Source organism: Anomalospiza imberbis, chromosome 3, assembly GCF_031753505.1.
Source record: "Anomalospiza imberbis isolate Cuckoo-Finch-1a 21T00152 chromosome 3, ASM3175350v1, whole genome shotgun sequence".
NCBI lineage: Eukaryota > Metazoa > Chordata > Aves > Passeriformes > Viduidae > Anomalospiza > Anomalospiza imberbis.
Genome location: NC_089683.1, coordinates 65,701,412 through 65,724,546, shown reverse-complemented (window position 1 = coordinate 65,724,546; position 23,135 = coordinate 65,701,412). Strand labels below are relative to the sequence as shown.

At 37.9% G+C, this 23,135-nt stretch overlaps 1 protein-coding gene across 1 annotated transcript in view; it reads right to left on the bottom strand.

Moving 5' to 3' along the window:
• Positions 1-23,135, bottom strand: part of UTRN (utrophin) — a 302,322-nt gene that overhangs the window by 225,237 nt on the left and 53,950 nt on the right. Inside the window, exons 14-25 of the mRNA XM_068184872.1 lie at positions 21,822-21,929; positions 21,060-21,239; positions 19,602-19,768; positions 17,186-17,309; positions 15,359-15,446; positions 13,344-13,579; positions 12,906-13,086; positions 10,298-10,443; positions 7,685-7,897; positions 3,742-3,855; positions 2,775-2,930; positions 1,729-1,899 (exon numbers count right to left, since the gene is read on the bottom strand). Coding sequence (XP_068040973.1) covers positions 1,729-1,899; positions 2,775-2,930; positions 3,742-3,855; positions 7,685-7,897; positions 10,298-10,443; positions 12,906-13,086; positions 13,344-13,579; positions 15,359-15,446; positions 17,186-17,309; positions 19,602-19,768; positions 21,060-21,239; positions 21,822-21,929 — 1,884 coding nt within the window. The remainder of the gene's footprint in view (positions 1-1,728; positions 1,900-2,774; positions 2,931-3,741; positions 3,856-7,684; positions 7,898-10,297; positions 10,444-12,905; positions 13,087-13,343; positions 13,580-15,358; positions 15,447-17,185; positions 17,310-19,601; positions 19,769-21,059; positions 21,240-21,821; positions 21,930-23,135) is intronic.

The following is a 23,135-nucleotide window of genomic DNA, read 5'->3' as shown; positions in this document are numbered from 1 at the left end:
CACACAAAAAGGACAGCTAGAATTCCTTCAATCTAACTACACTCAGAGGAACCTGGCAACACATATAGAGGGTAAGTACAGTACAACTCCCAACATGCAGGTCTGAAGAAACAGTACTATCACTTGTCAAATCGTGCCTTAGCCAGAACTGAGGAAGAATGATAGCTGGAAGACAGATCAGTCTGAGTCTCCCTGATCCCTGAGCCCTAAAAGGCTTCAGAAGTAGAGACTGTTCTGCATGTTTCTTGTCAGGTTTCAAGAACAATTTTATGAAATTGAAATACCTCTGATAAATAAGGTATTGCACTATATAGTAGATTTTAGCACAATTTTTGCATATATATTTCAAGATGTCTTCTAGATGTAAGGCAATAAAGAAGTCAGTTAATAGAAAGGCAAAGAATAGAAAATTTTGGAAATATATTTTATGGCAGGATTTTCACAAACCACACATCCTTATCTTAAACTTATTCCTCTTAAACCTATTCCTTCTGTCAGCAGGAGTTCCACACTCTGTTCAAATGACAGCATATGCAAAAATGAGCCAAAACCAGAGAGTGCTTTTTTCCAGTCCTAAAAGTAGTCCCAGGATATTGTTGTCATTGCAAATGAAAGGGAATTTTAAGTGCTACAATAAGCTTACAGACTCACTGACATAACTGTCATAATATACATAATATAATCTGGATTTGACAAAGGTAAATGTGCTAAAAGTCTCACAGATTTGCCAATGAAAAGAAGGCTCTTTCTTTCCTTGGCTTGTGTTCAAGCCAGCTGTCAGACTATGTGATCTCAAGTGGCTTCAAAGGATATGAATATATTAAAACTCTTGTTAAGGTCTGCTTCAGAAAACCCTTCAAAAGGGACAACTCAAAACTTCAAATGGCTTTGTTAAAGCACTTGTAAGGGAGAATTTTTTTTTTTACTCGTCCATCAAGTAACAGTATAGTGGATACTCATTTAAAAAGTGTACACAAATAAAACCATTTTGAAGATATGATTGAACTCTCAGATTAAAAAGCAGGGAGTTATTTATTCTGTACATGTATCTAAGAAAATTATCTGTTCAACTGACAATATTATAATGAGACAAAAATATTTCCTTCCTCCTTCCTCTTCATTTATTTGGCAACCAGACCCAAAAATAGAAAAGCAGGAACCAATATCACTCACTGATCCTTGTGGATCTCTTCCAACTCATGATATTAAAAAAAAAAAAAAAAAAAAAATCACTGTTTGCAACAGGTGATGAACACATGATAGCCTCACAACACACCTGTTTTAAAGTGATTTTCTAAATGTGGAGTTAGAATATTTAGAGGACAAGAAACCGCGGTCCAAGTGATAGAAGCAGAAGAATATTTTCACAACCACTAATTTCAATAGAAATAAAAGATGACACTAATATCTTTCACACATTATGTCTCCTGCAAAATTTTCCCATATTCTTAATGTTTAATAAGTGATATATAAAAAGCCTGACTCAACAGCTGAGCAAGCTGTTATTAATTATGAGCTCCCTCCCCCTCACGGCCAAAAAGAACATCTGCTTTTATAGTTTATGCTTTAAAAATCAAAAATTCCACAAAGCAAAGATGAAAAATACCACTAATATTGTCATGACCTGAGTTCCTTTCCACAAATATAATTCCATAAAAGGTCAACCCCCAAAGCTTCAAGGTTCTGTTTCTCTTAATCAGGCCTCTACAATGAGCTGGCATTGCTGACCTTCATTTCCTCTACTGCATTCTCTAGCTCTTCAGGGGACTTGTATTCAAAATCTTTCTCCAAGTATTCTTCTTCAGCTTGGGTCATCCATTCTTGCATCTCTGCCAAATCCTTCTTCAGATTTACAGCTTTTTCCTGACTTTCAGACAGGCGATTTTTCTGACTAATGATCTAGAATCCAAGGTGGAGAAAGAAATAGCAGCTTTGTTACTTAAATGTCCTTGTACATGTGAAAAACCACAAGTCTTTGTTAAAATATTTTACTACCAAAACATTTTCAGGCCTTTTTAATTAATGGAGCACTTTTCCATGCACACACAAACTTATCAACCCTTTTTAGCAGATCAACAAAATTTAAAAGTGAGGGATGGAGAAATATGACCTTTTTTCCCCCTTCATTGAACGTAAACTGGTAACAATCCCTGAAAAAAGTCAGACAGAATAAAATCCTCTTCCGATTACAAGTATCATATAGCTAGATATATTATTATACTGAGCAATAAAGCACTCTTCAGGCCTCACTTCTTTCCACAACCCAGATACTCTGGATCCTATATCAACAGCAAGGCTCTCCAACACAGATTTTCATCAGCAATTGCAACAAAATAAATATGTTTCTACAGACAGCAGAAAGTTTCCACCCAAAAGAAACTATCACTGGAGTGGTAGTCTATCTATAGCCTTTTCTTTTTCAAAGCTGCTTGGAAACCAATAAAAATTATACAGGGACAGCATAATATTCCAGTCTTCAGAAACAACAGAAAAAGGTCAAGTCTTCCTCCCACACTCTCCAGAAAGAGCAGCATAAAGCCAAGTGAACAGATTAATTTTTAATTACAAACAATTGTAGAGTTTATTTTGCTCCTTCCAGTCAGATACCAAGAAACGCGTGCATTCAAGTTGGGCTTCAGCCACTTTGACAGTGAAACAAGTAAAACGTTCTCATCCCACAGTTTCACTGCTTCACGTCCTCACAATCCTCGCAATGCCACACAACCAGACAGCTGCAGCAACAAACAAGCACTAGCAATGTGTGGAGAACTCACCTGTTTGCTCAGCTTCTCCCACTGACTCTGGCAGTCTACTAGCCTAGACTTTGTCCAAGTATTTATGCTCGCAATAGGCTGAGCTCTTAAAGCAGCCTCTACTTCTTTCATCTCTTTCAGTGATGGTTCAATTGTCTCCATTTCATTGATAAACATCTGAACACACATCAGAGAAAATGAATGCTGTTCTTCAGCAAGATATTACATTAATTTATAACAGTATCAATAATTTTGCAACTTTTAATTATTCCAGAAAAAGTTTTTGGAACAGATCAATACTGTGATCGGATCAATACCAGACTGCTTAAAATAATCCTTCAGTGATTCAAAATATCAGAACTATGCAACCAAAGAACAAAGTACAGCTTGCCATACACAGCATAAACATTTTCATATGTCAAATGTCAACATCAAAACAACACAAGTTTGAAGATTACATGCACTAAATATTCTGCTGTTTCTGGTGTACCTCAATTTATATTCTTCTCCTGGAAACAAACATTTGAAGGTACACTGTAATTACTTACTATAAGACAAAATTCTACATAAATGTGATCATTATGTGACACTGACTAGCCAGGAATCTTCCTTGCAAAATTCTAAACTCTAGGACTTTCATCAGTTATTTGCTTATTAATTTTACTACCCTTGGAAATGTAATGCAGAAGGCACTTTTCACCCACAGATTCAATTCCACAATCACAAAAAATTGGAAAAAATATATAAACCTTTTATAGAGAAAATAATGCCAACTTGTAGATAGATATTTAAAACTACAGTGAAGACCTTTGAAAAGCACAAAATATTATAGCAGCAAAAAAAGAAACCAACTCAAATGTGCCCTAAAGAAGGATAAAACAATTTTTCTGGTGGGCTTAATGTGCTATGAACAGTACTTAATACAAGCAAAATAAAGAAAAGATGCTACTTGTTATTTCAAAAGACTCCTTATAAGAGCAAAACTCACTGTGCACTGGTCAAGTTGCCTTTGAAGTCCTTCAGTATCCCCTTGAACAACCTTTTCTGTCATTAAGAAGTCTTTCACACCATCCATCCACTTCTGAACAACTTTAGAGTCAGTCTAAATCAAATATAGTAAGGAACAGTTGATACATTGCTGTGACGAAGAATGCATGGCTGTTGCATTTCAACTTCTAGCAGCTTGCAAAGGGTGTTCTACAAGCTGCTGGCATAGTCTTAGTTTTGAATCAGACCAACTTTTGTTTAGTTTTTGGGTTTGTTTTGTTGGTCTTTTTGGGGGGAAGAGGGGCGTTCCAAATTTCTCTGTTCTCAAATTTATATGAATATTAAGTTCACAATAGTGGTATTCTTCCATCCACCAGAGCATGGTTTAAGTGACACTGAACTGTTCCAGGCTATCTATCACACCAAAGCACAGGATCAGGTAAGGAGGAGAGCATGGCTTCAAGAAGTAGGTGGTTACTTTTCACATGAAGGACCTGGCTGAAGGCCAGAAATATGCCTAAAAACTATGATTAAAAAAATGCACGACTCTTTCCACACTTGTCTGAAAACTGCAGTGAAGGAAAAGAGAGGGCCCTATAAAATACATATGTGAAAAAGAGAAGTGGATAATGCTAAACATACTTTTCAGGTAGAAACCATGCTGGGAAAGCCACTTGCATAAGCAAGACACACATAAAAGGAAAAAAACAGAGGATCAGACAAACCACTAAAATTAAAAAAAACCAGCCTAGCTGTTTGAGGCCAACAGTACAATACTGTACTCACTAGAGCATCTCCTGGGGAAAAAAGTAAGCACACACCCAATTTCAGAATTATGTGATCTAACAATTGGCAATTGCCTTATACCCTGCAATGAGGTAGGGAGTGAAGGAGACAGAAGCATTGCCATCTCCTTCCCACGCAGTCGTGGACGTTCCAAACCACCCTTACCAACTAAACCAACAGAGAGCACAAAGAGGGATTTTCCTTCCCCTGGTTCAACCAACTTATGTAGTTGACATTTTTTATTAATACGACTGGACTTATTTTACTCAACATTTTTGGACTAATTGGTTGGATTTTTCAATAGATGTCATCTATCCTGACACAATTGCCATCACAGAACAGCTCATCAGCTTCACCTTCTACTCTGCATGTCACAGAGGAGGAAAGCATACACTTCATTTTCTTAAACTTACACCAACAGTTTTTTCAAGATCAATATGTTACACACTGTTTCTCAAAAAATGTCTGCATTAATGAAAACCCATTAGACTAAGTTTATGTTTATTTTTAGATCAATGCTACCATTGGAGGTCAAAGTCATGACAGTTTCTTCATTCCTTTTCCATTTTGGGGGAATTTCCTGCAGATGATAAGCCTAAAAATAATTTTCTAAAAAAACAGACCCTAGGATGCCTAACAGTGGACTATAGTTTAATGTAAAAACTTATTTATAAAGGCTGCCTTTTGACAAGGCACTTTACCACATAACTAATTTAGTTTTCTTATAATAATTTATTTACATAAGTAGTTTAAGTGGGATCACTCAAAGTTAGACATACATTTAAAAAACTTGTTGAATCAAAAACCAAGCCTACAAAAGTTTAATTAAGTAAATGCTCCTGCACTTCACAGGTAAATAATTATCAGTGGTCAAATAACCAGTGTAGGCTGTTGATGTACAAGAGTTCACAATTTGTAGACATGAACATTCTCATAATAGAATGGTCTGGGTTGGAATGGACCTTAAAGATCATTTAGTTCCAACTCACCAGCCACAGACATGATCATCTTCCACATGACCCCATCCAAATGGGCCTTGAACATTTCCATGAATGAAGCATCCATAGCTTCTCTGGACAGCATGTTGCAGTGTCTCACTGCCCTAACAGTAAAGAATGTCTTCCTAAAATCCAAGCTAAACCTACCCTCTTTCAGTTAAGAGCCCATTATCCCTTGTCCTGTCCCTACAAGTCCATGCAAAAAGTTCTTCAGCTCTCTTGAAGGTCTCCTTTAGGTACTGGAATGCTGCTATAAGGTCTTCCTTATAGAGCTTCACTTTTCAGGATCAGTTTTTGACATTTATTCCAGGCAGGAACAAAGATCAAATGTGCTGAATCTTAACTTGTTCACTCCTAGAAAAACCACATGATGTACAGCCTTGCAGCAGATTTAAAAGATCTGAGAGTGATACATAATCAAAGTCGCAGTAAGCCATATATTACTAGAGGTATGATAACAGAATACAAGATTAACAGAATTTCTTCTAGGAAAAACAAGATGCAAAACTGATAAAATGAGCCTTGTCTATTCCTTCCATCACATGAGTATTATAGTCTCCCAGTAAAACATTACTCCCAGTTCATGTCACTAATACATGCATTGTCAGCTTGGGGGAGCCTCTATCACATCACAAGTAACAGACGAACCACCTAAGCAGCAGGACTCACAGGCAGATCTGCCACTGACATGCTCATCAGACTAACAAGGGCATCTTAGTCATTGTTCACCTCTCTGCTCACTGTTAAAATGAAAATATTTTCATTGTTTCTCTTCAAAAACCTAAATGTGAGGAGTGTTGTTCTGGGAAATGTCAATTTTTAAATGTGATTTAGGAAAAAAAAAAAAACATTAAAAATAAACTCATACTTGCATGTAGTTGAACATAAACCACATGTTCTCCAAGCACTGACATGCACTTTTTTTTGGTCTCCCCCACATTCATTTTTTTCCCTTTAATAGCCAGGTGCTTCAACTCCTCTTTTAGCTAAGGAGATCTTGCCCAGCCATTCTCCAAACTAATCTTATGTCTCTGGTTTGGTGTCTGCACCAGGACCATACACCAAGGCTGCCATACCTGCAATCTTTCCTGCAGTACAAGTTACATCCAGGTGTACCCAGTGCTGTCCACAGCACTTTTATTCAACTTGTTCCAAACTGTCATTTTTATTTATGCAGTATTAGACTACAAAAATCTCTGTATACATAAGTACCAAAGAAAAAATCAGGGAATATAACACAATTGTCCATCCACTGACAGATTGACAAAACATTTAGAAAACACAGGAATTGTGTACTCAAAAATACAGTTCATAAGACAACACAATGTAAGCCCCATATTTCAACAGATAGCATCAGTAGGTACTTCTTTCATTTTCAGTTACTTAATAATTACAATAATAGTTTAATAGTAATAAAGCAACTATTTAATCATTGCTTTCATCGTTTCCTCTGCTATAATTTATTTTTTGGCTTCTGTACTTCCTTTTAAAGTAACAGGAAACTTTCTAGCATTTTGCTCAGGACATAATTCTGTTCTCAGAACAGTGGGATCTTCTGTCTTGAAGGATTTCATAGGCATGTATATTTATTTATAAAATAGGTAGGAGGGCTGTGTAACCTTAATTTTTAAACTGTCCTTCCTGTCACTTCAGAGGCAATGGTTGGATCTGGAAAAGTCACTATACCCAAGCATTTTCCTTACTCCCTTTTCTAACTTCCTTGTACTAAATTCTTCATGACTGCTCACCAAAACCCCACTTGAAGGAGCAGGTTTTCTGTAGCAGGCATAGAATTACACTTTAAGACTAGTGGGCATCTGGCACCAATCACACTGAAAATCATCAGCCCCTACTGGGATTAACAGCACAGCTGGCATATCCTTGACCTTAGCATAACCTTTGCTTATGGAAAGAGAAGGACACTAATTTTAAGTGAAAAGTATTTCTGTTTGAAAACAAAATAATATCCTGGGCACACTAGAATTCCACTTCTATGCTGCTACAAATATACTATATATGCTTTCAGCCTCTGCCAAACTAGTGGATCATCAACATTCCACTTCTCAATCAGTTTCATCTGGACTCCTGCAGGAACACAGAAGAAGGTCTATAAAGCAACTGAGTTATGCAAGCCAAAAATAAAAAATCCTTTCACTTTACCTCAAATATCCTCAACTTGGGCATAATTTCCTCCAGTAGTTTAATATCTTTGGAAATCTTGATCTTTAACTTGTCCCAGCGTCCCTGCACATCCTTGAACTCTTGCATGTAGGTGTTTTTTACATCCAAAGATGCATGCTTCTCCAAAGCCTTTGTTTCTTCAGCAAGTTTATCTAACCTGGGCTTCTGGGCTTCCAGTGTCTCACAAACTGTCTATAACAAAGAAAAAAAAAAAGCCTCCTTCCAGTATTAGACATACAATAGGTACAAACTCACATACAAGTGCAAGTACATCAAAACTTTCATCATGCAGAGGGCAGACTCGGTGAAGAGTGGTACACTCCAGTTACAGTAGTTACTGAGGCAGAGATGTCCAAACAACCTTTTAAGCAGCAAAACCTTCAGCTGCTGTACTGGTGCAGCAGCAGAGACTACAGAAGGGGTAGCAAGTTTGGCCTCATAGCTCAACATGAGCAGGCATCTACGCCTCTCGTGTGCCACATGGTACTGGCACTCAATCAACAGAGCAGTGGCTGTGCCACACTGCACTCCCAGAGCAAACTGCAATGCAGACAGACCAGGACACCTCAGTATGTTCATTCCCTCCACAAGTTTGTTTTTTAAATGCACATGTAGATTGGCTCAGTGTGTTCTTCCAAGTTTTGTGAAGTTAAATTTACTGTCTTAGATGCAAAAAAAAGCTCTAGATACTCAAGTTTTGAAAACTACTTTCCCAGATGGGAAACAGGGACGACACATTCTGAGTTTATTCACTATGAAATTGCTGATATAAAAAGTCACTTGATTTGAAAGAGCTGATTTACTAATATGAAAAATAACAGCTGAAGATATAAGCCAACACATGAAAAATGCTGCCACTTCATTGAACTCATCATTTTGATTACTGTGCTTCAAATTTGCTTAAGAGAAATTCACAATGAACACATAAAATGATTATTAATTTAATAGATTTAATTTTCTAGTATATACACTTAATATGTACAAGCAGGATGCGTGCATACATATTTTGCTGCATTTTTACTTGAGGAAGACTTTTTTAAAATGTTCTTGTTCTCTAATCTATTTTACATTTATCATGGTTTCTTTTCCTGGAAAATTCCTCTAAGACAGGTAGGGAAGTGGCAATGAGACTGGGAAGAGGAATGTATGTTTCAGTGCCTGCTATAGTGCAGAGAGCTCTGAACAATCCCAAGCTCCACAAGCAGCTACTCATAGAGAGGTTTGTTCCCCTCTCCTGTCACACTCTAACGATAAAGCACCTTCACTAGCACAGTATGTCTTTTCAGGGTAATTAGCCTCTGAAGAAAACTGGGCAGAGGCAGAAAAAGACAAGCCTTCAAAGGCTAAATGCCACTGCAATTCACGTAGCATATGGACCAGAAAATCTCAGCCAAGTTTAAAAAATACAGAAGCAACACTAAAGAGAAAACCAAAGAATCAAAGCTTGTTTTAATCTCCTGGTTGAAAAAAACCCAAAGCACTAACACCTCTATTTACTGGACTTCCAAAAATCATTGCTTTGCTAAATAGAGAAGGATATAACAACCTCTCTGCACCCAGCAACCAGAGCTCAAGAGCTCCTCCAGAGTCACCTGCAGCCTTATTAGGCCACCACACAGGGGAAAACACATGCTTCTGAATATGGAGGATGGTGGAGCAGGCAAAGTATTTATTGAGTTTTTTCAAACAAACAAACAAACAAAAAGGGGGGAAAATACTGGAGATGCAGAATTCTCTCCCTGGAGAGGGGTCCATCCCTGCCTCAGTATCTGGTATTAGCAAAGTAGCTGTCATCTATAAATTTTTGTCTACTTTATAAGTAGACTGCTGCTTCCCTTTGATAGGCAGTCTGGAGGTCAGAAGTACAGTTACTCTCTCCAAACACCTGAGCAGGATGGGTTTGTTAACCAGCTGACCCTCAAACAGTTTAAGCAGGCCGACCCCTCACACTTGGGTGAATATATTTACCCAGTGCTTGGAGGGGAGGGTGGAAAGCCTGCAGTCCCTTCAGGTGGGCAGAGGCAGAGTCAGAGCATCCTCCTTGCTCCAGGGAAGGACATGGCCTCTCAAGAACAGAATCAGGCCAGGCACAGGCATGGTGGTGCAGCTCAGGCAGGTGCAGCTCCCAGCTCCTGGTTTTCCTTACAACTGCACTTGGCAACAGAGGAGCAGACCTTGGATCAGATCACCAACCTGATCCTACCCAGCCTCTAGAAAGGGGATGCTCTTGGGGCTCTAACGTTTGTTTTGCAACTCCTGAGCACAGGAGGCATACACACACCAGAGACTACCTAGGGAAGCCACCAAGGCTGTCTGAGGTCCTTTTCCCCAGCTGAGCAGTCACAGCTCTCTCCTGGCACAAGCAGCAAGAGAAGCTGTGAAGTCCTGCAGGCTCAGAGATACCCAGCCCTCACCTGGACATGTCCCTCAGCAGCCTGATAACCCAGCAAGCCATCTCCAAAAGTGGGTTCCACATCCACATCCCTGACACCCCTCTGAGCAGTGTTAGCTACCCCACTGAAAGCAAGGCAGGAGAGCACAGGGTGACAGCAGTGGGGTAACCTCCTTACTCAGTGCAAAGGTGAGAGTTACCTTTGCCTGCTGCAGGGCGTTCTCCACCTTGCTGGGCTCGCTCAGGCCACTGGCAATGCAGTGCTGCTTGCCCTCCAGCTCACTCAGCGCGTTCTTCAACTGCTGCAGGGACTCCATGTACTCCCGGCTCGGCTGGCTTTCTGTCTCTGGTACCATGTAAAGGAGGAAGGAAACAAAACACAAAGTAAGAATATGCACTTGAACCCAAATTATAGGAGATGTGAACATAATCAACTTTCCAAGAGATAAAAAACTCTTCAACAGATACCATTGTTTTTCCTCTAAAAATATTAAATATATATCATACAAGTATATAGAATATAATAATAAATATGCAATTAAAACCTCCCAAAAATTTTACAGACTCAATCCCATTTTCAGAAATTCTTTTTATACACTTAAACACCTAAATGTGTTTGGGTGGGTAGGGTGGAAGAATTGATAGTATTTAAATTATATGTTATTATACCAAGAATAATCCATAGTAATTAGAATATATAAACCACCCAAATTTAGTATTTTGCATTTTTAAGCTCTAGACATATCTACTATTTATCTACAAATATACACACATTGGTATCTACTATATATAGAAAAAATAGTACAGCAGATATAATAGCCATATATTACATATTAAGCAGCTTTCAGCCTGTTGCCAGAACAGAGACACCATCTAGGAAGAGTTAAAAGGGAATTAAAGTTTGGATGGAGTATCTGCTTGCCATCTTCAACCACATCTCAAAATTTATTAAATCCAGCCCTGTGTGGAATTCCAGGAAGGAGGCAGCACCTCACTGGCATTTCAGAATGAAAACAGCCAATTGGAATAACTTCACCAAACAGGATTTTGCCTGTAAGTCCTGTACTGTGGTATGCATATTCTCTGGCCCTGGATTCCTAGGCAATTTTGTTACTGCCCCATGTGAAAATTAATCTCAGCCATGTTCTGACTCACCAGGTAGCTTTTCAACAGCTTACTGCCATAACTGTCCTACCTTTTATAAAAATGAGTCAACCTTTTTGAGAGAATCAGAGTTATCCACAACTTTTCTCAAAAATCCAGATCAATTTAAAGAGGGTGAAAAATTAATAAGAGCATATAGGTGCACTGTCACTAAACTACATAAAATCCTGAAGGAGAAGAAAATAGTTAAAGTAGTTTTCCAATGACAAAAATATTGAGTCAATTCGCATCTAAAAAATGTCCATATAGTTGGGACTGAGTAGTTTTCCATGGGAGAATTTTTGGAGGCTCAAAGAAGAGCCATAAGGAGGAGCTGGCCTTCTGTCAGTCAAAGCCTGCCAAGTTCACAAATGCCGAAGTCACAGCACCAGTTGTTTCCACCAGTTACATAGCTCTGGGAGTTTTTTTTTTTCATCTTGCAGCAATTCAAACTATGCTATAAATAAACAGCTAAAACCCTGAACTGACATTTCTCTCTGTTAGTCGGCAATAAAACTTCTCTCAGCAGGTTGTCTCATTCAAAAGACACACAAACACAAAGTTAATGTGTTAGAATATATACAGTGTTTCTATCAAGCAATAGCTGGTTCAAGCAGACCAGTAACACCTCAAGTGATGCGTGACAAAAAAAAGGAGTATTTTTGTCACATGATATATAGTTACCAAAATACGAATAAAATTACTCACAAGTACATGAACTCAAAACAGCTATAAAATAATGACTAGTCACAGTAAGAATGAAAACATACCCTTGTAATTTGAACATGGCTGACGGATACTTCATTCATACAGCTTTCTGCATGCATATAATTGAAGTTTGCAGACCTGGTGCAACACATTGTATAGAGGGCCTAACAATTTAGTAATTGAGCCTATTTTTACTACACACAGAATAGAGTGTTAATGCTCTTCCATTTGAGGCTGTTAATAAAACACTTCCTCAAATTACTCTGAAACAAAAACTAAGGGAAAAAAAATCTCTTACAAGTCTGTGCTTTGCTATTCAGCTGTAAAGTATTACCAGAACTACATATTTCATGCACTACATTTAAAATTCTTTAAAAACCAGCATGACTGGTTTGAATGCTCATAATGAAATTTTTAATGTAAAAACAACCCAAGTAGAAACTGCCTGAAAAGCAATCCAGATTCCAAATCACTTCAAAGATGAAATTTCCAAAAGGAATTATGTGTGAATAATGTGCTCAAAGCTATGAAAAAGAATAAATTTCACATGCACACTTTCATTTGACAACATTCTTCTAATCTTCTACTTTTCATTTCTAGAATTTCATTATAGAATATTTATTTAAGTGTCAGACAGATTTCTGAGCTTTATTATCCACCTTAAATATGTCTTGCTAAGTAGTTAAATGAGGTTTCAGGGATGTTGCATCCTTGCATAATCGTTTTAAACACCACGGAATGATAGATTTGTGAATTGTGTACAGAACAGGCCACATTCCTCCAGGTAAATAAAATAATTTTGTCAGTTTGATGCGAAGCCTAGCATAAACATTACAAAAACTCTACCAGAATTCAATGAGTTTTCAGTCAGTTCAAAACAAACAAAAAAGAAACAATCAAAACACAAGTAAGCAGGAGGTTTTATGCTAACATACATATTTATGCTTATTTATTTACCTTTCTTCAGCTGTCGGTGACGTTCCTCTAGTTTCTGACGAGTCAATTTGAAGTGATCAAGAAAACCACTCAAGTTCTCCTGAATGAAATTTGGAGGCATGGGCTGAGAGGTGAGTGTCTTGCAGGTGGCTTTCAGATGTTCCAACTGTGGACTCAGGCTTACAAGGTGAGTTAACTCCTGCTGTAAAAGAAAAACCAAAATTCACACTTGCCCTGTAAACACAAAGATTTTAGTACACTACTGCAGCACAGATCATCCACATTACTAGTGACAACACTAAGTACTTCTGTGACAGAGATTCCAAAATTTTCCAGTCACATCAGGTGCCCTGCATGCCTTAGAAATTGAATTATCTTACTGACTAGGCCAAGCTTTGCTGGGGCATCCTGTGCTTCTGACAGCTTCCAATCACGATTAACAAGTTTGGCCAGACTTACCTGACATAATTCTTTCAGGACTGCTGAGGACTGAGATGATGAAGAAGAGTAATTTTTAAGCCAGTCATCCTTCTCAATTAAAGCCTTCTCAAGCTCATTCATTTCCTTTAAATAAGCATTTATATCTTCCTGGTACTTTATCTTTCTAGCCACTTCTTCTAGATTTTGAACCACATCTTTCCACCCCGACAATACTTTCTCCATCATAGATTTTATATCCACTGTAGGAAGTCCTTCTACAAAGATCATACAAATTATTGTTACATTAACTGCAACACATGTTCATTAACAGGCATTTAACCTTTCCTCTCTTCAAATACAAGTGCACGTTCACATTAATATACAAAACACTTTGATTCCAAGTCCAATATCTATAAATCTATACTTATTACTAGCACCATTTCAGCTTTATATTTCTAGTAAATTGTAGCGTGAGATACTCTAATTTTGAGGAAAGACACAGGATTTTTTTTGCTGAACCACTCTAGCACAAGTAGAGCCCACAGCTCTGGTCAGGGCAGCCAGCCAGCTTTCACAAGAGCACTTGATGACCCTGTTCCACAGATGTCCTGTGCTCACACGTTGGCCACAGGCTTGGCACACCAACACCACAGCAGCTGCAGCCACAGGGGAGGAGCATGCACCCTGTCAGTCACTGCCAGTCACTGCCAGTTGGGCACAGCCTCTTCCTGCCCCAAGATAGACATTGATGTAGGCACAAATGTGCCAGTGCTATGCTTTATTCCACACAGGTGTATCTGGGCCTCGGTCTGGAAAAAGGCTGCAAGCCTGAGCTGGACAGAATATACTATCAGACCCTAACAAAACCAGGGAGTGTAGAGTGGTTATTTTCTAGAGATCCAAACCTTTAAGATGACAATCAATTAGAAAGCAAATTCTTGACCTTACTCTTTGCTGATACAAAGCAGCTTTTCAATTCATGCATTTCTTGTTATGATTAACACATGCTGGTTTCATACCATGACCTATCACAGCTAAAAGGGTTTGTAGAAGAAAGAGGAAGCCAGCATTAGTTTCTGTTCGTGTTTGAAAACAAAGAACATCTAAAAATTTTTATAAACCAAACTCCAGGTCAAATCAGTGGCTTTCAGCCATCAACTTCAGGGCAATGGCACCCACTGTAAAAAGCTTCAGTTACATTCGGCAAGGAGGGGAGGACTGGACATGCTTAGTAAATTGGGGCATATGAGCAAAGCATTGGACTACAAAAAATGTGATTGCTGAGAAATCCAATGGAATTCAGTATATTCCAAAAGGATGCTGGTCATTATGCAGGACAGTGATACCATCCTCTCTCCTGTCAGAATGCTACCGGTGATAACAACTTCACCAGAAGTCAAGTGAAGATCTAAAAGATTGCCTCTAGATGATAAGAACATCTCTTTTATAGAGCTATCATTCCACTGATGGAATTTTTTTCAATATGAAACAAGATTTTGGCCAGGCTTAAAGATTCACCTTTCATGGATGTCAATTATAAGATCCCATGGATAAGGATTTTAATTGGCATTTTCCCAATCCTATATATAGACTTCTCTCTTGCCTTTGAGCCATAGATTGTGACTGCATCATTAAAAGCACAGACAGTTTTTACAAAAATAGATAAAACTATGAAAAAAAGAGATAGACACATAGGTATTAAGTTTAAATTTGGCTTCAAAATTTTCACTTCTTTATAGCAGTTGTTTTAAAACATTTACTTAAAATCAAATTACTTCATTGAAAGCAAGCAACTAGCATTGTCACTGAAATAGAAATAATTTCTTAAAATACCCCTTAAAAGACTGCAAATGAACACATGTACATTAATGAATAATAATATTGCTTTTCTAAAAGCTTTAATTAAAAAACCACATAACTAACTAGTAACAGGAACAAATACCAATGAAGAAAAGAAAATGGAGGGAAAAGGAAAGAGATAATGTATTTCAGTATTATTTCCCAGCAACTCAACTGATTAAATCACAAAAGAGAAAAACCTCCAAGTGGCTTACCCTTTCCCATTTGATCCAAAAGAATGTGTCCACTTCGTTTCAGTTCATCTAACTTCTGGCTTTTTTCAGCTCTTTCCTTTTCAATCACCTTCAAAGTGAATCCCAAAAGAATATAGTGGCAGCAAGGATTATTTTCCTTGACTTCCCTCTTTCACCCAGTAATATCTATTTTCCCCACTCGACCCAAAACACATCATTGTCTTAGATGCACCACCTTCTGAGCTGCATGTTAGTTCTGCTTGTGCAGAAAACAACTGCAAAAGGAGTCGCCTCTCACAAGTAGCAGGCATGCACCAGATTAGTACTACAGCACCAGGAATAAAATATTATTTAACGGCTTGATGACCCCACAGTGTGAAATAAGATATTGGGACAGCAGTTAAAACAAGTCACCTGTGATCAAAAATAAACCTGTAATTCTCTAACGTGAGCCAGTGGAGAAGAGATCTTCTTAATAACCCCATCATTTCAACAGTTTCTACTGTGATTTCTAGTAGAAGGGACCAACAGACCTGTTCCCTAGATGTCCAAACAGCAAGAACTATAGCACACCAGTAATCCACTCTCATAACTCTACTGCTTTACTCTCACAAAGATTTGGAGAGGGAAATTCTCCATGACTACCAAGATTTTCAAAGGAAAAAGCTCCTCCCACAAGTTATACATACTGGGAAATATTCCTTTGTGAGTCAATAGGTAGAATACATCCACAGAGGAAAGATGAGTTCCCTGGCTAGAAAACCACAACAGCAATATCCTCTGTGATTACAACAAAGTATCTCCAAACTAAAATCTTTTTGAACCTCATGTCAAAGTTCATCACTCTGGTTTAGGCTTCCTACAGTACATTCAGAAGAATGCACTTATTTGCACAGCTGGGAAGAACAAACTCTGTCCTAACCACTTACAGTCCAATCATTTAAAAACAGTACTGTTCATGGGAACCTGGTGTTCATCTCCGGACCTCTTTTTTTAAAGAGCTATAAACATTCTTAAAGATCTATAAATAAAATATTGGGATAGTTGTTTTGGTTTTTATTTCCAACAGTACTGCCATTCCAAACATTCCTACTGGCACCATTTTCCATGAGAGCACTATGGAGGAGCCTCTTTACAGAGATTTTTAAGTATTGTTTTTGATTTCAAAAGCAGATTCAGGTCCTGCTAAAGCTCCACTAAGTCTTCATTAACAAAGAATGCTCAAGAACCAGAAAAAGGCAAGAATACATTCCTGACAAGGAATAGAAAATAAAATGGTTATTTCACAGCTCCCACAAGATTCTGGAAAATTATGTAGTCTGTCTTGCAGGTCAGCAATACTGTACAAAAGCTGTAACAATCAGATTTTCTCCAAAATTAATAGAGCAAACAACATGTCCAAGCATTATAACAACAAACCACTTTGGACCCTGGGCAGTACAGTGTTTGAGGAGTGTCACAGCATGATTCAAGGGGTCTCTGAGCACCCCACTGGCCTATCTCTACATAAGTGGCATCAATCAAGGCCATTTCCAGCTGTGAAACATTAAACCAAAATATGCTACTTAGTGTAAAATATAATAATCCTGAAGACAGACATTTTTCAGAACACCAAGGGAGACATCAGTAATTTATGCTTTTTAAAATTTCCTGTCTATTATGCAACAACACCAGCAAAAAAATGTGTTCAGCTGGTCAGAGATTTCCACGTATGCTCATTTCTGAAACTATGTAACTGAGGGAATTAATCCCCTTAAAGCATGCGGATCAGCTCACACCTCCAGCTGACAGCCGGTTTAGATACAAAGTAGAGTATTCACTGAAACATGCTCTATCTCCCCATTTTACCTTCAATTTTTCTTTCATGCTTGAAGTCTCTCTCATCTTCTTATATTCTTTGATGTCTGCGGCCTGAATGGCAGATTTTGATTTTGAAATCCAGTTCAAGAGCTCAGTACTTTCAGCATCAAACCTAGTTTAAAAGGTCAGACAGTGGTTTATTTTTTGGTTTCAGTCACTCTGTCTTAAAAATCAAGATTCTTAAAGTTCAGCACATTATTCAATCCCAAACCAGCAAGGCTTTACATGAAATTCATGCTCCTCATATTACTACTCACAGAAAGTGGAGACAAACTTCTAAAAGCCTACCATAATAAAAATTATCCCCACAGTATCAGCCTTCAGGAACAAATTGAGAATACATGATGCAATTTATTTTACACATAGCTTCACACAAATTATAACCATTTCTTTTAATATGTTACAAAACAGATCTCTCAGTGCCAAGTATTTTGAAAGTAATAACTAGACCTCAGGAACAAAACAAATAAGAATTGCAGTTCTAAGTTTCAAAAGTCTGCAATGTTATTTTGTCTGAAGGAAAAGCTAAAGGTGGCAGTGACAGCTGACAAACATTTCTGCACACTTAGCTGACAAAATATTAACTTACAGCTTACTGGTTTTGTCTACAGTGTACACGTCTATACTAACACCTTTCTTACCCCTAAGACCTCTAAGCTACAACCTAACACCACCAAAAAAAAATACTCCAATCAACACTCAAATTAAGCAGTACTGTACAGATTTTGAGAGATGGACAGATACACTGTACAGACCATAAGTCAAGTTGTTTACAATTACATTACTTAACAGTGTGAATCCTAACATGGAATAACAACACCAGTCAAAGTTTCCATGGGAAAACTGGCAAAATTCCACTTTCTAGTCATTTGTTGGTTTCAACAGAAGTAAATGGAAACACAAAAAAGCATCAGAAAGTTTGAGACCTATTTTTACTACCCCTGGTTTTAATAGAGTTTGAACTCTAGGAAAACAGAAGACAGATAAATCACTTTTGTTTTCAAAATCTATAATAGTTTCTACAACTCCTGAGACACAGATAGGACAGATGGTTGCTGACTATTTTATTGCCCTGGCACATCCAGATGCACACACTACCCCTGCCAGAGCTCAAAAAGTCTGACCAGAGTCCTCAAGAGGGTTTGGGCAGGTTCCTCACTCCTTCAAACCTCCATTCCTCCTCCAGAAAAAAATGAATTCAAAAACTCTTCTTCATTGTGCAAACACACAGCAACTCCCTAATCTTGATGCAGCCTCTATTGTACCTCTAAATGACCTGACAAAGATTTAAACCTCTGATACTTCAAGGAAACACTCATTTCCTCAGCCAAGCACAAAAAGCAATATGTTGAGCACGCAGCATTTAATTTCCTAATTTATACAATACCTTTAGTTTTAGGTATGCTATTTAATAAAGAGAATTCAACACATGTTATTAAACACTGTTAGGCTTAAGAGGAGAGAAGGTTCCAGGAAAACATGATAGCAGCCTTCCAGTACCTAAAGGGGGGCTACAAGAAAAATTGAGAAGGACTCAACAGGAAGTATATTGATAGGACAAGAAGTAACTTTTAAAGTGAAAGACAGTATATTTAGATCACATATAAGAAAGAAATTCTTCAGTATGAGGGTGGTGGGATACTGGAACAGGCTGCCCAGAGAAGCTGTGGATGCTCCATCCCTGGAAGCCTAGTAGACCAGACTAGATTAGGCTCCAAACAACCTGGATCAGTGGAAAGTGTCCCTGTCCATAGCAGTGAGGCTGGAATGAGATGATCTTTGAGGTCCCTTCCAGCCCAAATGATCCTATGAGTCTATATATGCAAATGAGTGTCAGCCACTCCAGAAATACTTGTCAAAGGAGAAATCGGTGTAATATTATTCTTATTACTAAATACAAGACAGATGGAATTGTTTTTTTGATTGAGGATGTATTTTGTGCAATTTCTCCCATATTTCTCATATGTTTTATGAAGATTAGAAATAAATAATAAATCAAAATGCTTGACACTTTCACACTGCCTCTTGAGCAAAGATGAGAAGATGTTTTCCTTAAAGGAAGTAAATATAATTCTGTCTTTTCAGCAAAGGAGCTGAGGTACAAAGGACCAAAGACCCGCTTCTATGAGAAAAAAATATCCCCGTTTTCTTTTGAAATTAATGGAAGTGAGAGGTTTTCTGCTGCTCTGAAAACAAGGCTGCATATAGCATTCCATTCCCATTCAAAGAATCACAGAATTGTTAGGGTTGGAAGGGATGACTGGAGATAATCTAGTCAAGCCCCCAAGCCCAACCTCACAACTGCAACTTAAGTATTGCTCACTTGCATCAGACAAGATCTAAAGTCAAGACAGTCTCTGTAGTATCCAATGCGCAAGGGAAAATTGCAGTGACATATACTTACTTTTTCTTTGCTTCAGTGTCCCCTGGAATTTGCCTTTTCTTTGGGAGTGGTGGTGGGGGCAATTCCTGTCTGGACTGTTTAACCACCACCTGTTCCTTCAGTGGTGTTTCTGCAGTAGTCTTCTGTGAAACCTGAGACATTCCTACGCTTCCTACAGCTTGAGTTACCTATACAAAATAATTTAGGGCAAGGATTATGTGCCATTTTTATACAAGCTGATTTGCTTTTTCCTATTTTCATTTATTCAGTCATAAAAGCCTGTTCATTCACTCCCACAAATGACCACACCAAGATGTCAGGAAGCACCTTGATCATATTTGCACTCCAGAGAAAAAGATCATTATTCTCATTTTACAGACGGGAACCAAGCATCAAAATTCTCAGTTCAACTAGAATCACGCCATTCCAAATGAACTAAAATTAACAAAAGGAGCATTATATGTATTTTCTTTCTTAATTTCTTCACAAAAAGAACAAAGGTACTTGAAGTTTATTATTAGCAATTCTACATTTTGTACTCTTACTCTATAAAACAAAGCCTAGATCTCATGAAGAGCTGATACACAGCAAATTTGACCTAAAAACTCACTCAAGTCAAAAGAAACCTCCCATGCTCTTTATCAGGTTATAAGATAAGTCCCAGGAGACTCAACCTGTAAGTTCTAAGTATGTACTTGATATTTAAGGGGAGTGAAAGGATAGAGACAGGAATTGGCGTTCTCTAGTGCTTTGACTCAAACACAAGAACAAATTAAAGCCACATGGCTGAAATGAGTCCCTGCCCAGACTGTACAACTCATTCACTATACATTAAATGGATCATTAATTAGTGCCACGGTTTTCACCATAACATAATATCACCAAAAAAACCCCATGTGTATAACTCACATATGAGTTATAAAGCTGTCAAATAAAACCCTCACAGAATCCAGTAGGAGTTCTGTCTAAATAAAAACATTACCAAGCACTCAAAATACTAAAATAAACATTGAGCAATCCAGCTTGGCTATCATCATTGCATGTCAAACAAACAACTACTCTATTTTCAACAGATGAGAAATCATACTCACAGAGCATAAATACTTCTATGACTCCCATTTGTTTATCTATTCTGGGGTTTGGGTTCTGCCTTTGTTTTCTTTTAGTATCAGATTTAAATCCAGTCCTAGCAATCTTATAATGTTTAAAGGCATTTGCATTCACTGATAATACATGGCAAACCTGCTTTACTCATCAGAAAAATGAAGCTTAATCTGTGTGAGAAACGAGTAATAGTACTGGTCAGGTTAACAACTTGGGCTTTTGGAGACCAAAAATGCAGACAGCTTTGTCAGCCCCATGTGAAAAAGCAGTCACCTACCTCTCTAGCCTGATGCCTGGACAATTTTGCTAAGACAGTGACGTTTGCATACATGCAGTCATACAAAAAGCTAAAAAGTAATAAAGCCTTGTAAATACCTGGTTAGAGTAATCCTCTAGCTTCTGAACCAAACTGTCCCACCTCTGAGTTAGTTCTTCTTGATCCTGATCAATTTTACTGGATGCTTTGCCATTCCCAAGGATTTGGGCCACATCCTGACCTAGTTCATTCAGCTGATCTAGTGTTTGTCGTTTCATACCCATGTCCTCTCTTAAAATCTGTGGTTAAAAGAAAAGATTAAAATGTAACATCAAGTATTCTACTTCCCCTAAACTTTAATTCCATGGCTAAGAAGCAAAGGGGTTTGAAAGGGTGGTGACAGGGTGAAATATGTACTACCTGAGCCAGATGAACAGTTCTTCTGCATAAAAAAAAGCACTAACAGACACTATTTTTAAAGAGCACATCCTTGAAACATCTTCTAGAGGAACCAGCACTATCTCTTCGGTAACAGTTACAAATTATTAGTTCAGGTACAATCTGCTGCAATGACATAAAGAAAAACCCACACCACAAACCTATACTTTGGAAAGCACAGCTGACTGGTGGCCTGCAATAACATCCAAACCCTCTCAAAAATCTGGGATAACTGTTTCAGAGTTTGGCACACCAACATGGAATGGCCATGGAGTAAATAGTACATATGTTTTAAATTCAAGTCCAAGAATATGGCAAGGAAATAATGCTGGCTGGCTTCTAATGTATTGTGCATTCACAGCTCCTACTAGGGTCAACCCAGTAATATGCTACTCATCTAGTCTATGAGATTTGATGGGATAGAGCAGGATATCAATACTCACTGCTAGTTTTCGAACATTCACACTCAGGTCTGTTTGATCTTTAAAGTTGCTTGTCTGGACCTTACTCAAAGCCTCTTCTTTCTCAGTTAACCAAGCTTTCAATAAGCACTGCAGATCATAAGAAAAATGGCACAAGAAAATACCAAGATTGTCAAACAGCTACTGACAATTGCTTCTTTAAAATCTTTGCATTCAAAACACAGTTCTGCGTCTTTATATGCTAGAATTTCAGTTGACTTTAACAAAAGTAGTACACAAATATGGACAAAAATATATTAGGGAAACAAGTAATACTTCCAGCAAAACAATTTCAACAAAACCATTTCTCAATATGTCAGAGCACACCTCCCCCAGATTTATTTATATAACAAACAGATATCCACCATAAAGCTAACATAGGATTTATAAATCATAACAGAATAGATCAAAATAGCATTCGTGTGTTCTTTTTTTTTTTCATCCTTCTTCCTCTATAACTCAAACACAGCTGTTACAAATGTTTTCTCACAGAAGTGACACCACTGGTAATTCATTTTTCTTTTAGTCCAGGCAGTTGATCAAAGACTCAGACACTAATTAGTCACCTCCCTGTTGATGTTACCTACTTTCAATTGCAAACAACGCCAGCAAATTCTATTTCATTAACTACTGGAAGCAGGAGTGGTCTGCTCTGAACAGCTCTAACTCAAGGATCTTTAGTTTTTTCCTTTTTTTTTCCTACAAAACCTGTCCTAGGTCTCTCTTCTCTCTTCAGTCACACAGCACTCTTGTAATAATACCAGCAATAACTGGCATCAAGTACCAGGAAGGATTTTATGTATTCTATATTATGTTCCTACATAATGCTGCTTCTGGACAGCAATCTCCATGGTCTAGAATGCCCATCTCTCTATCAATCTCAGTTGCCCAGCCATTGGTGCACTGCTGTTCCTCTCTGTTTAAAAATAAATCACACAGCAAGACAGACCTTTTTGTTCTTTGAACAACACACTTTACAACAGCCCCCAGGCTCCCCATCCTAGCTGTATATTTTTGGCATTGTCCCAGAACTTACTATAGCAACTTTGGGCCACAGGGCTAAGGCAGTTCATATTTTTAATGTAAACCAATATGCAAAATCTACAGACAGAAACATGATGGTGGTTGAAATGCCATAAGGCTGTGAGAAAAAAAATTATAACACCACACACTCTGGAAAAATCATGCTGGCATCCCAGCCAACATATTTTATGCATAAGAGGAGCCCAAAACCCCTTAATGCATTCAGTTAATTTCTGCTAAATCAGCAGTCAAAGATAACTCTCCCTAGAAAAT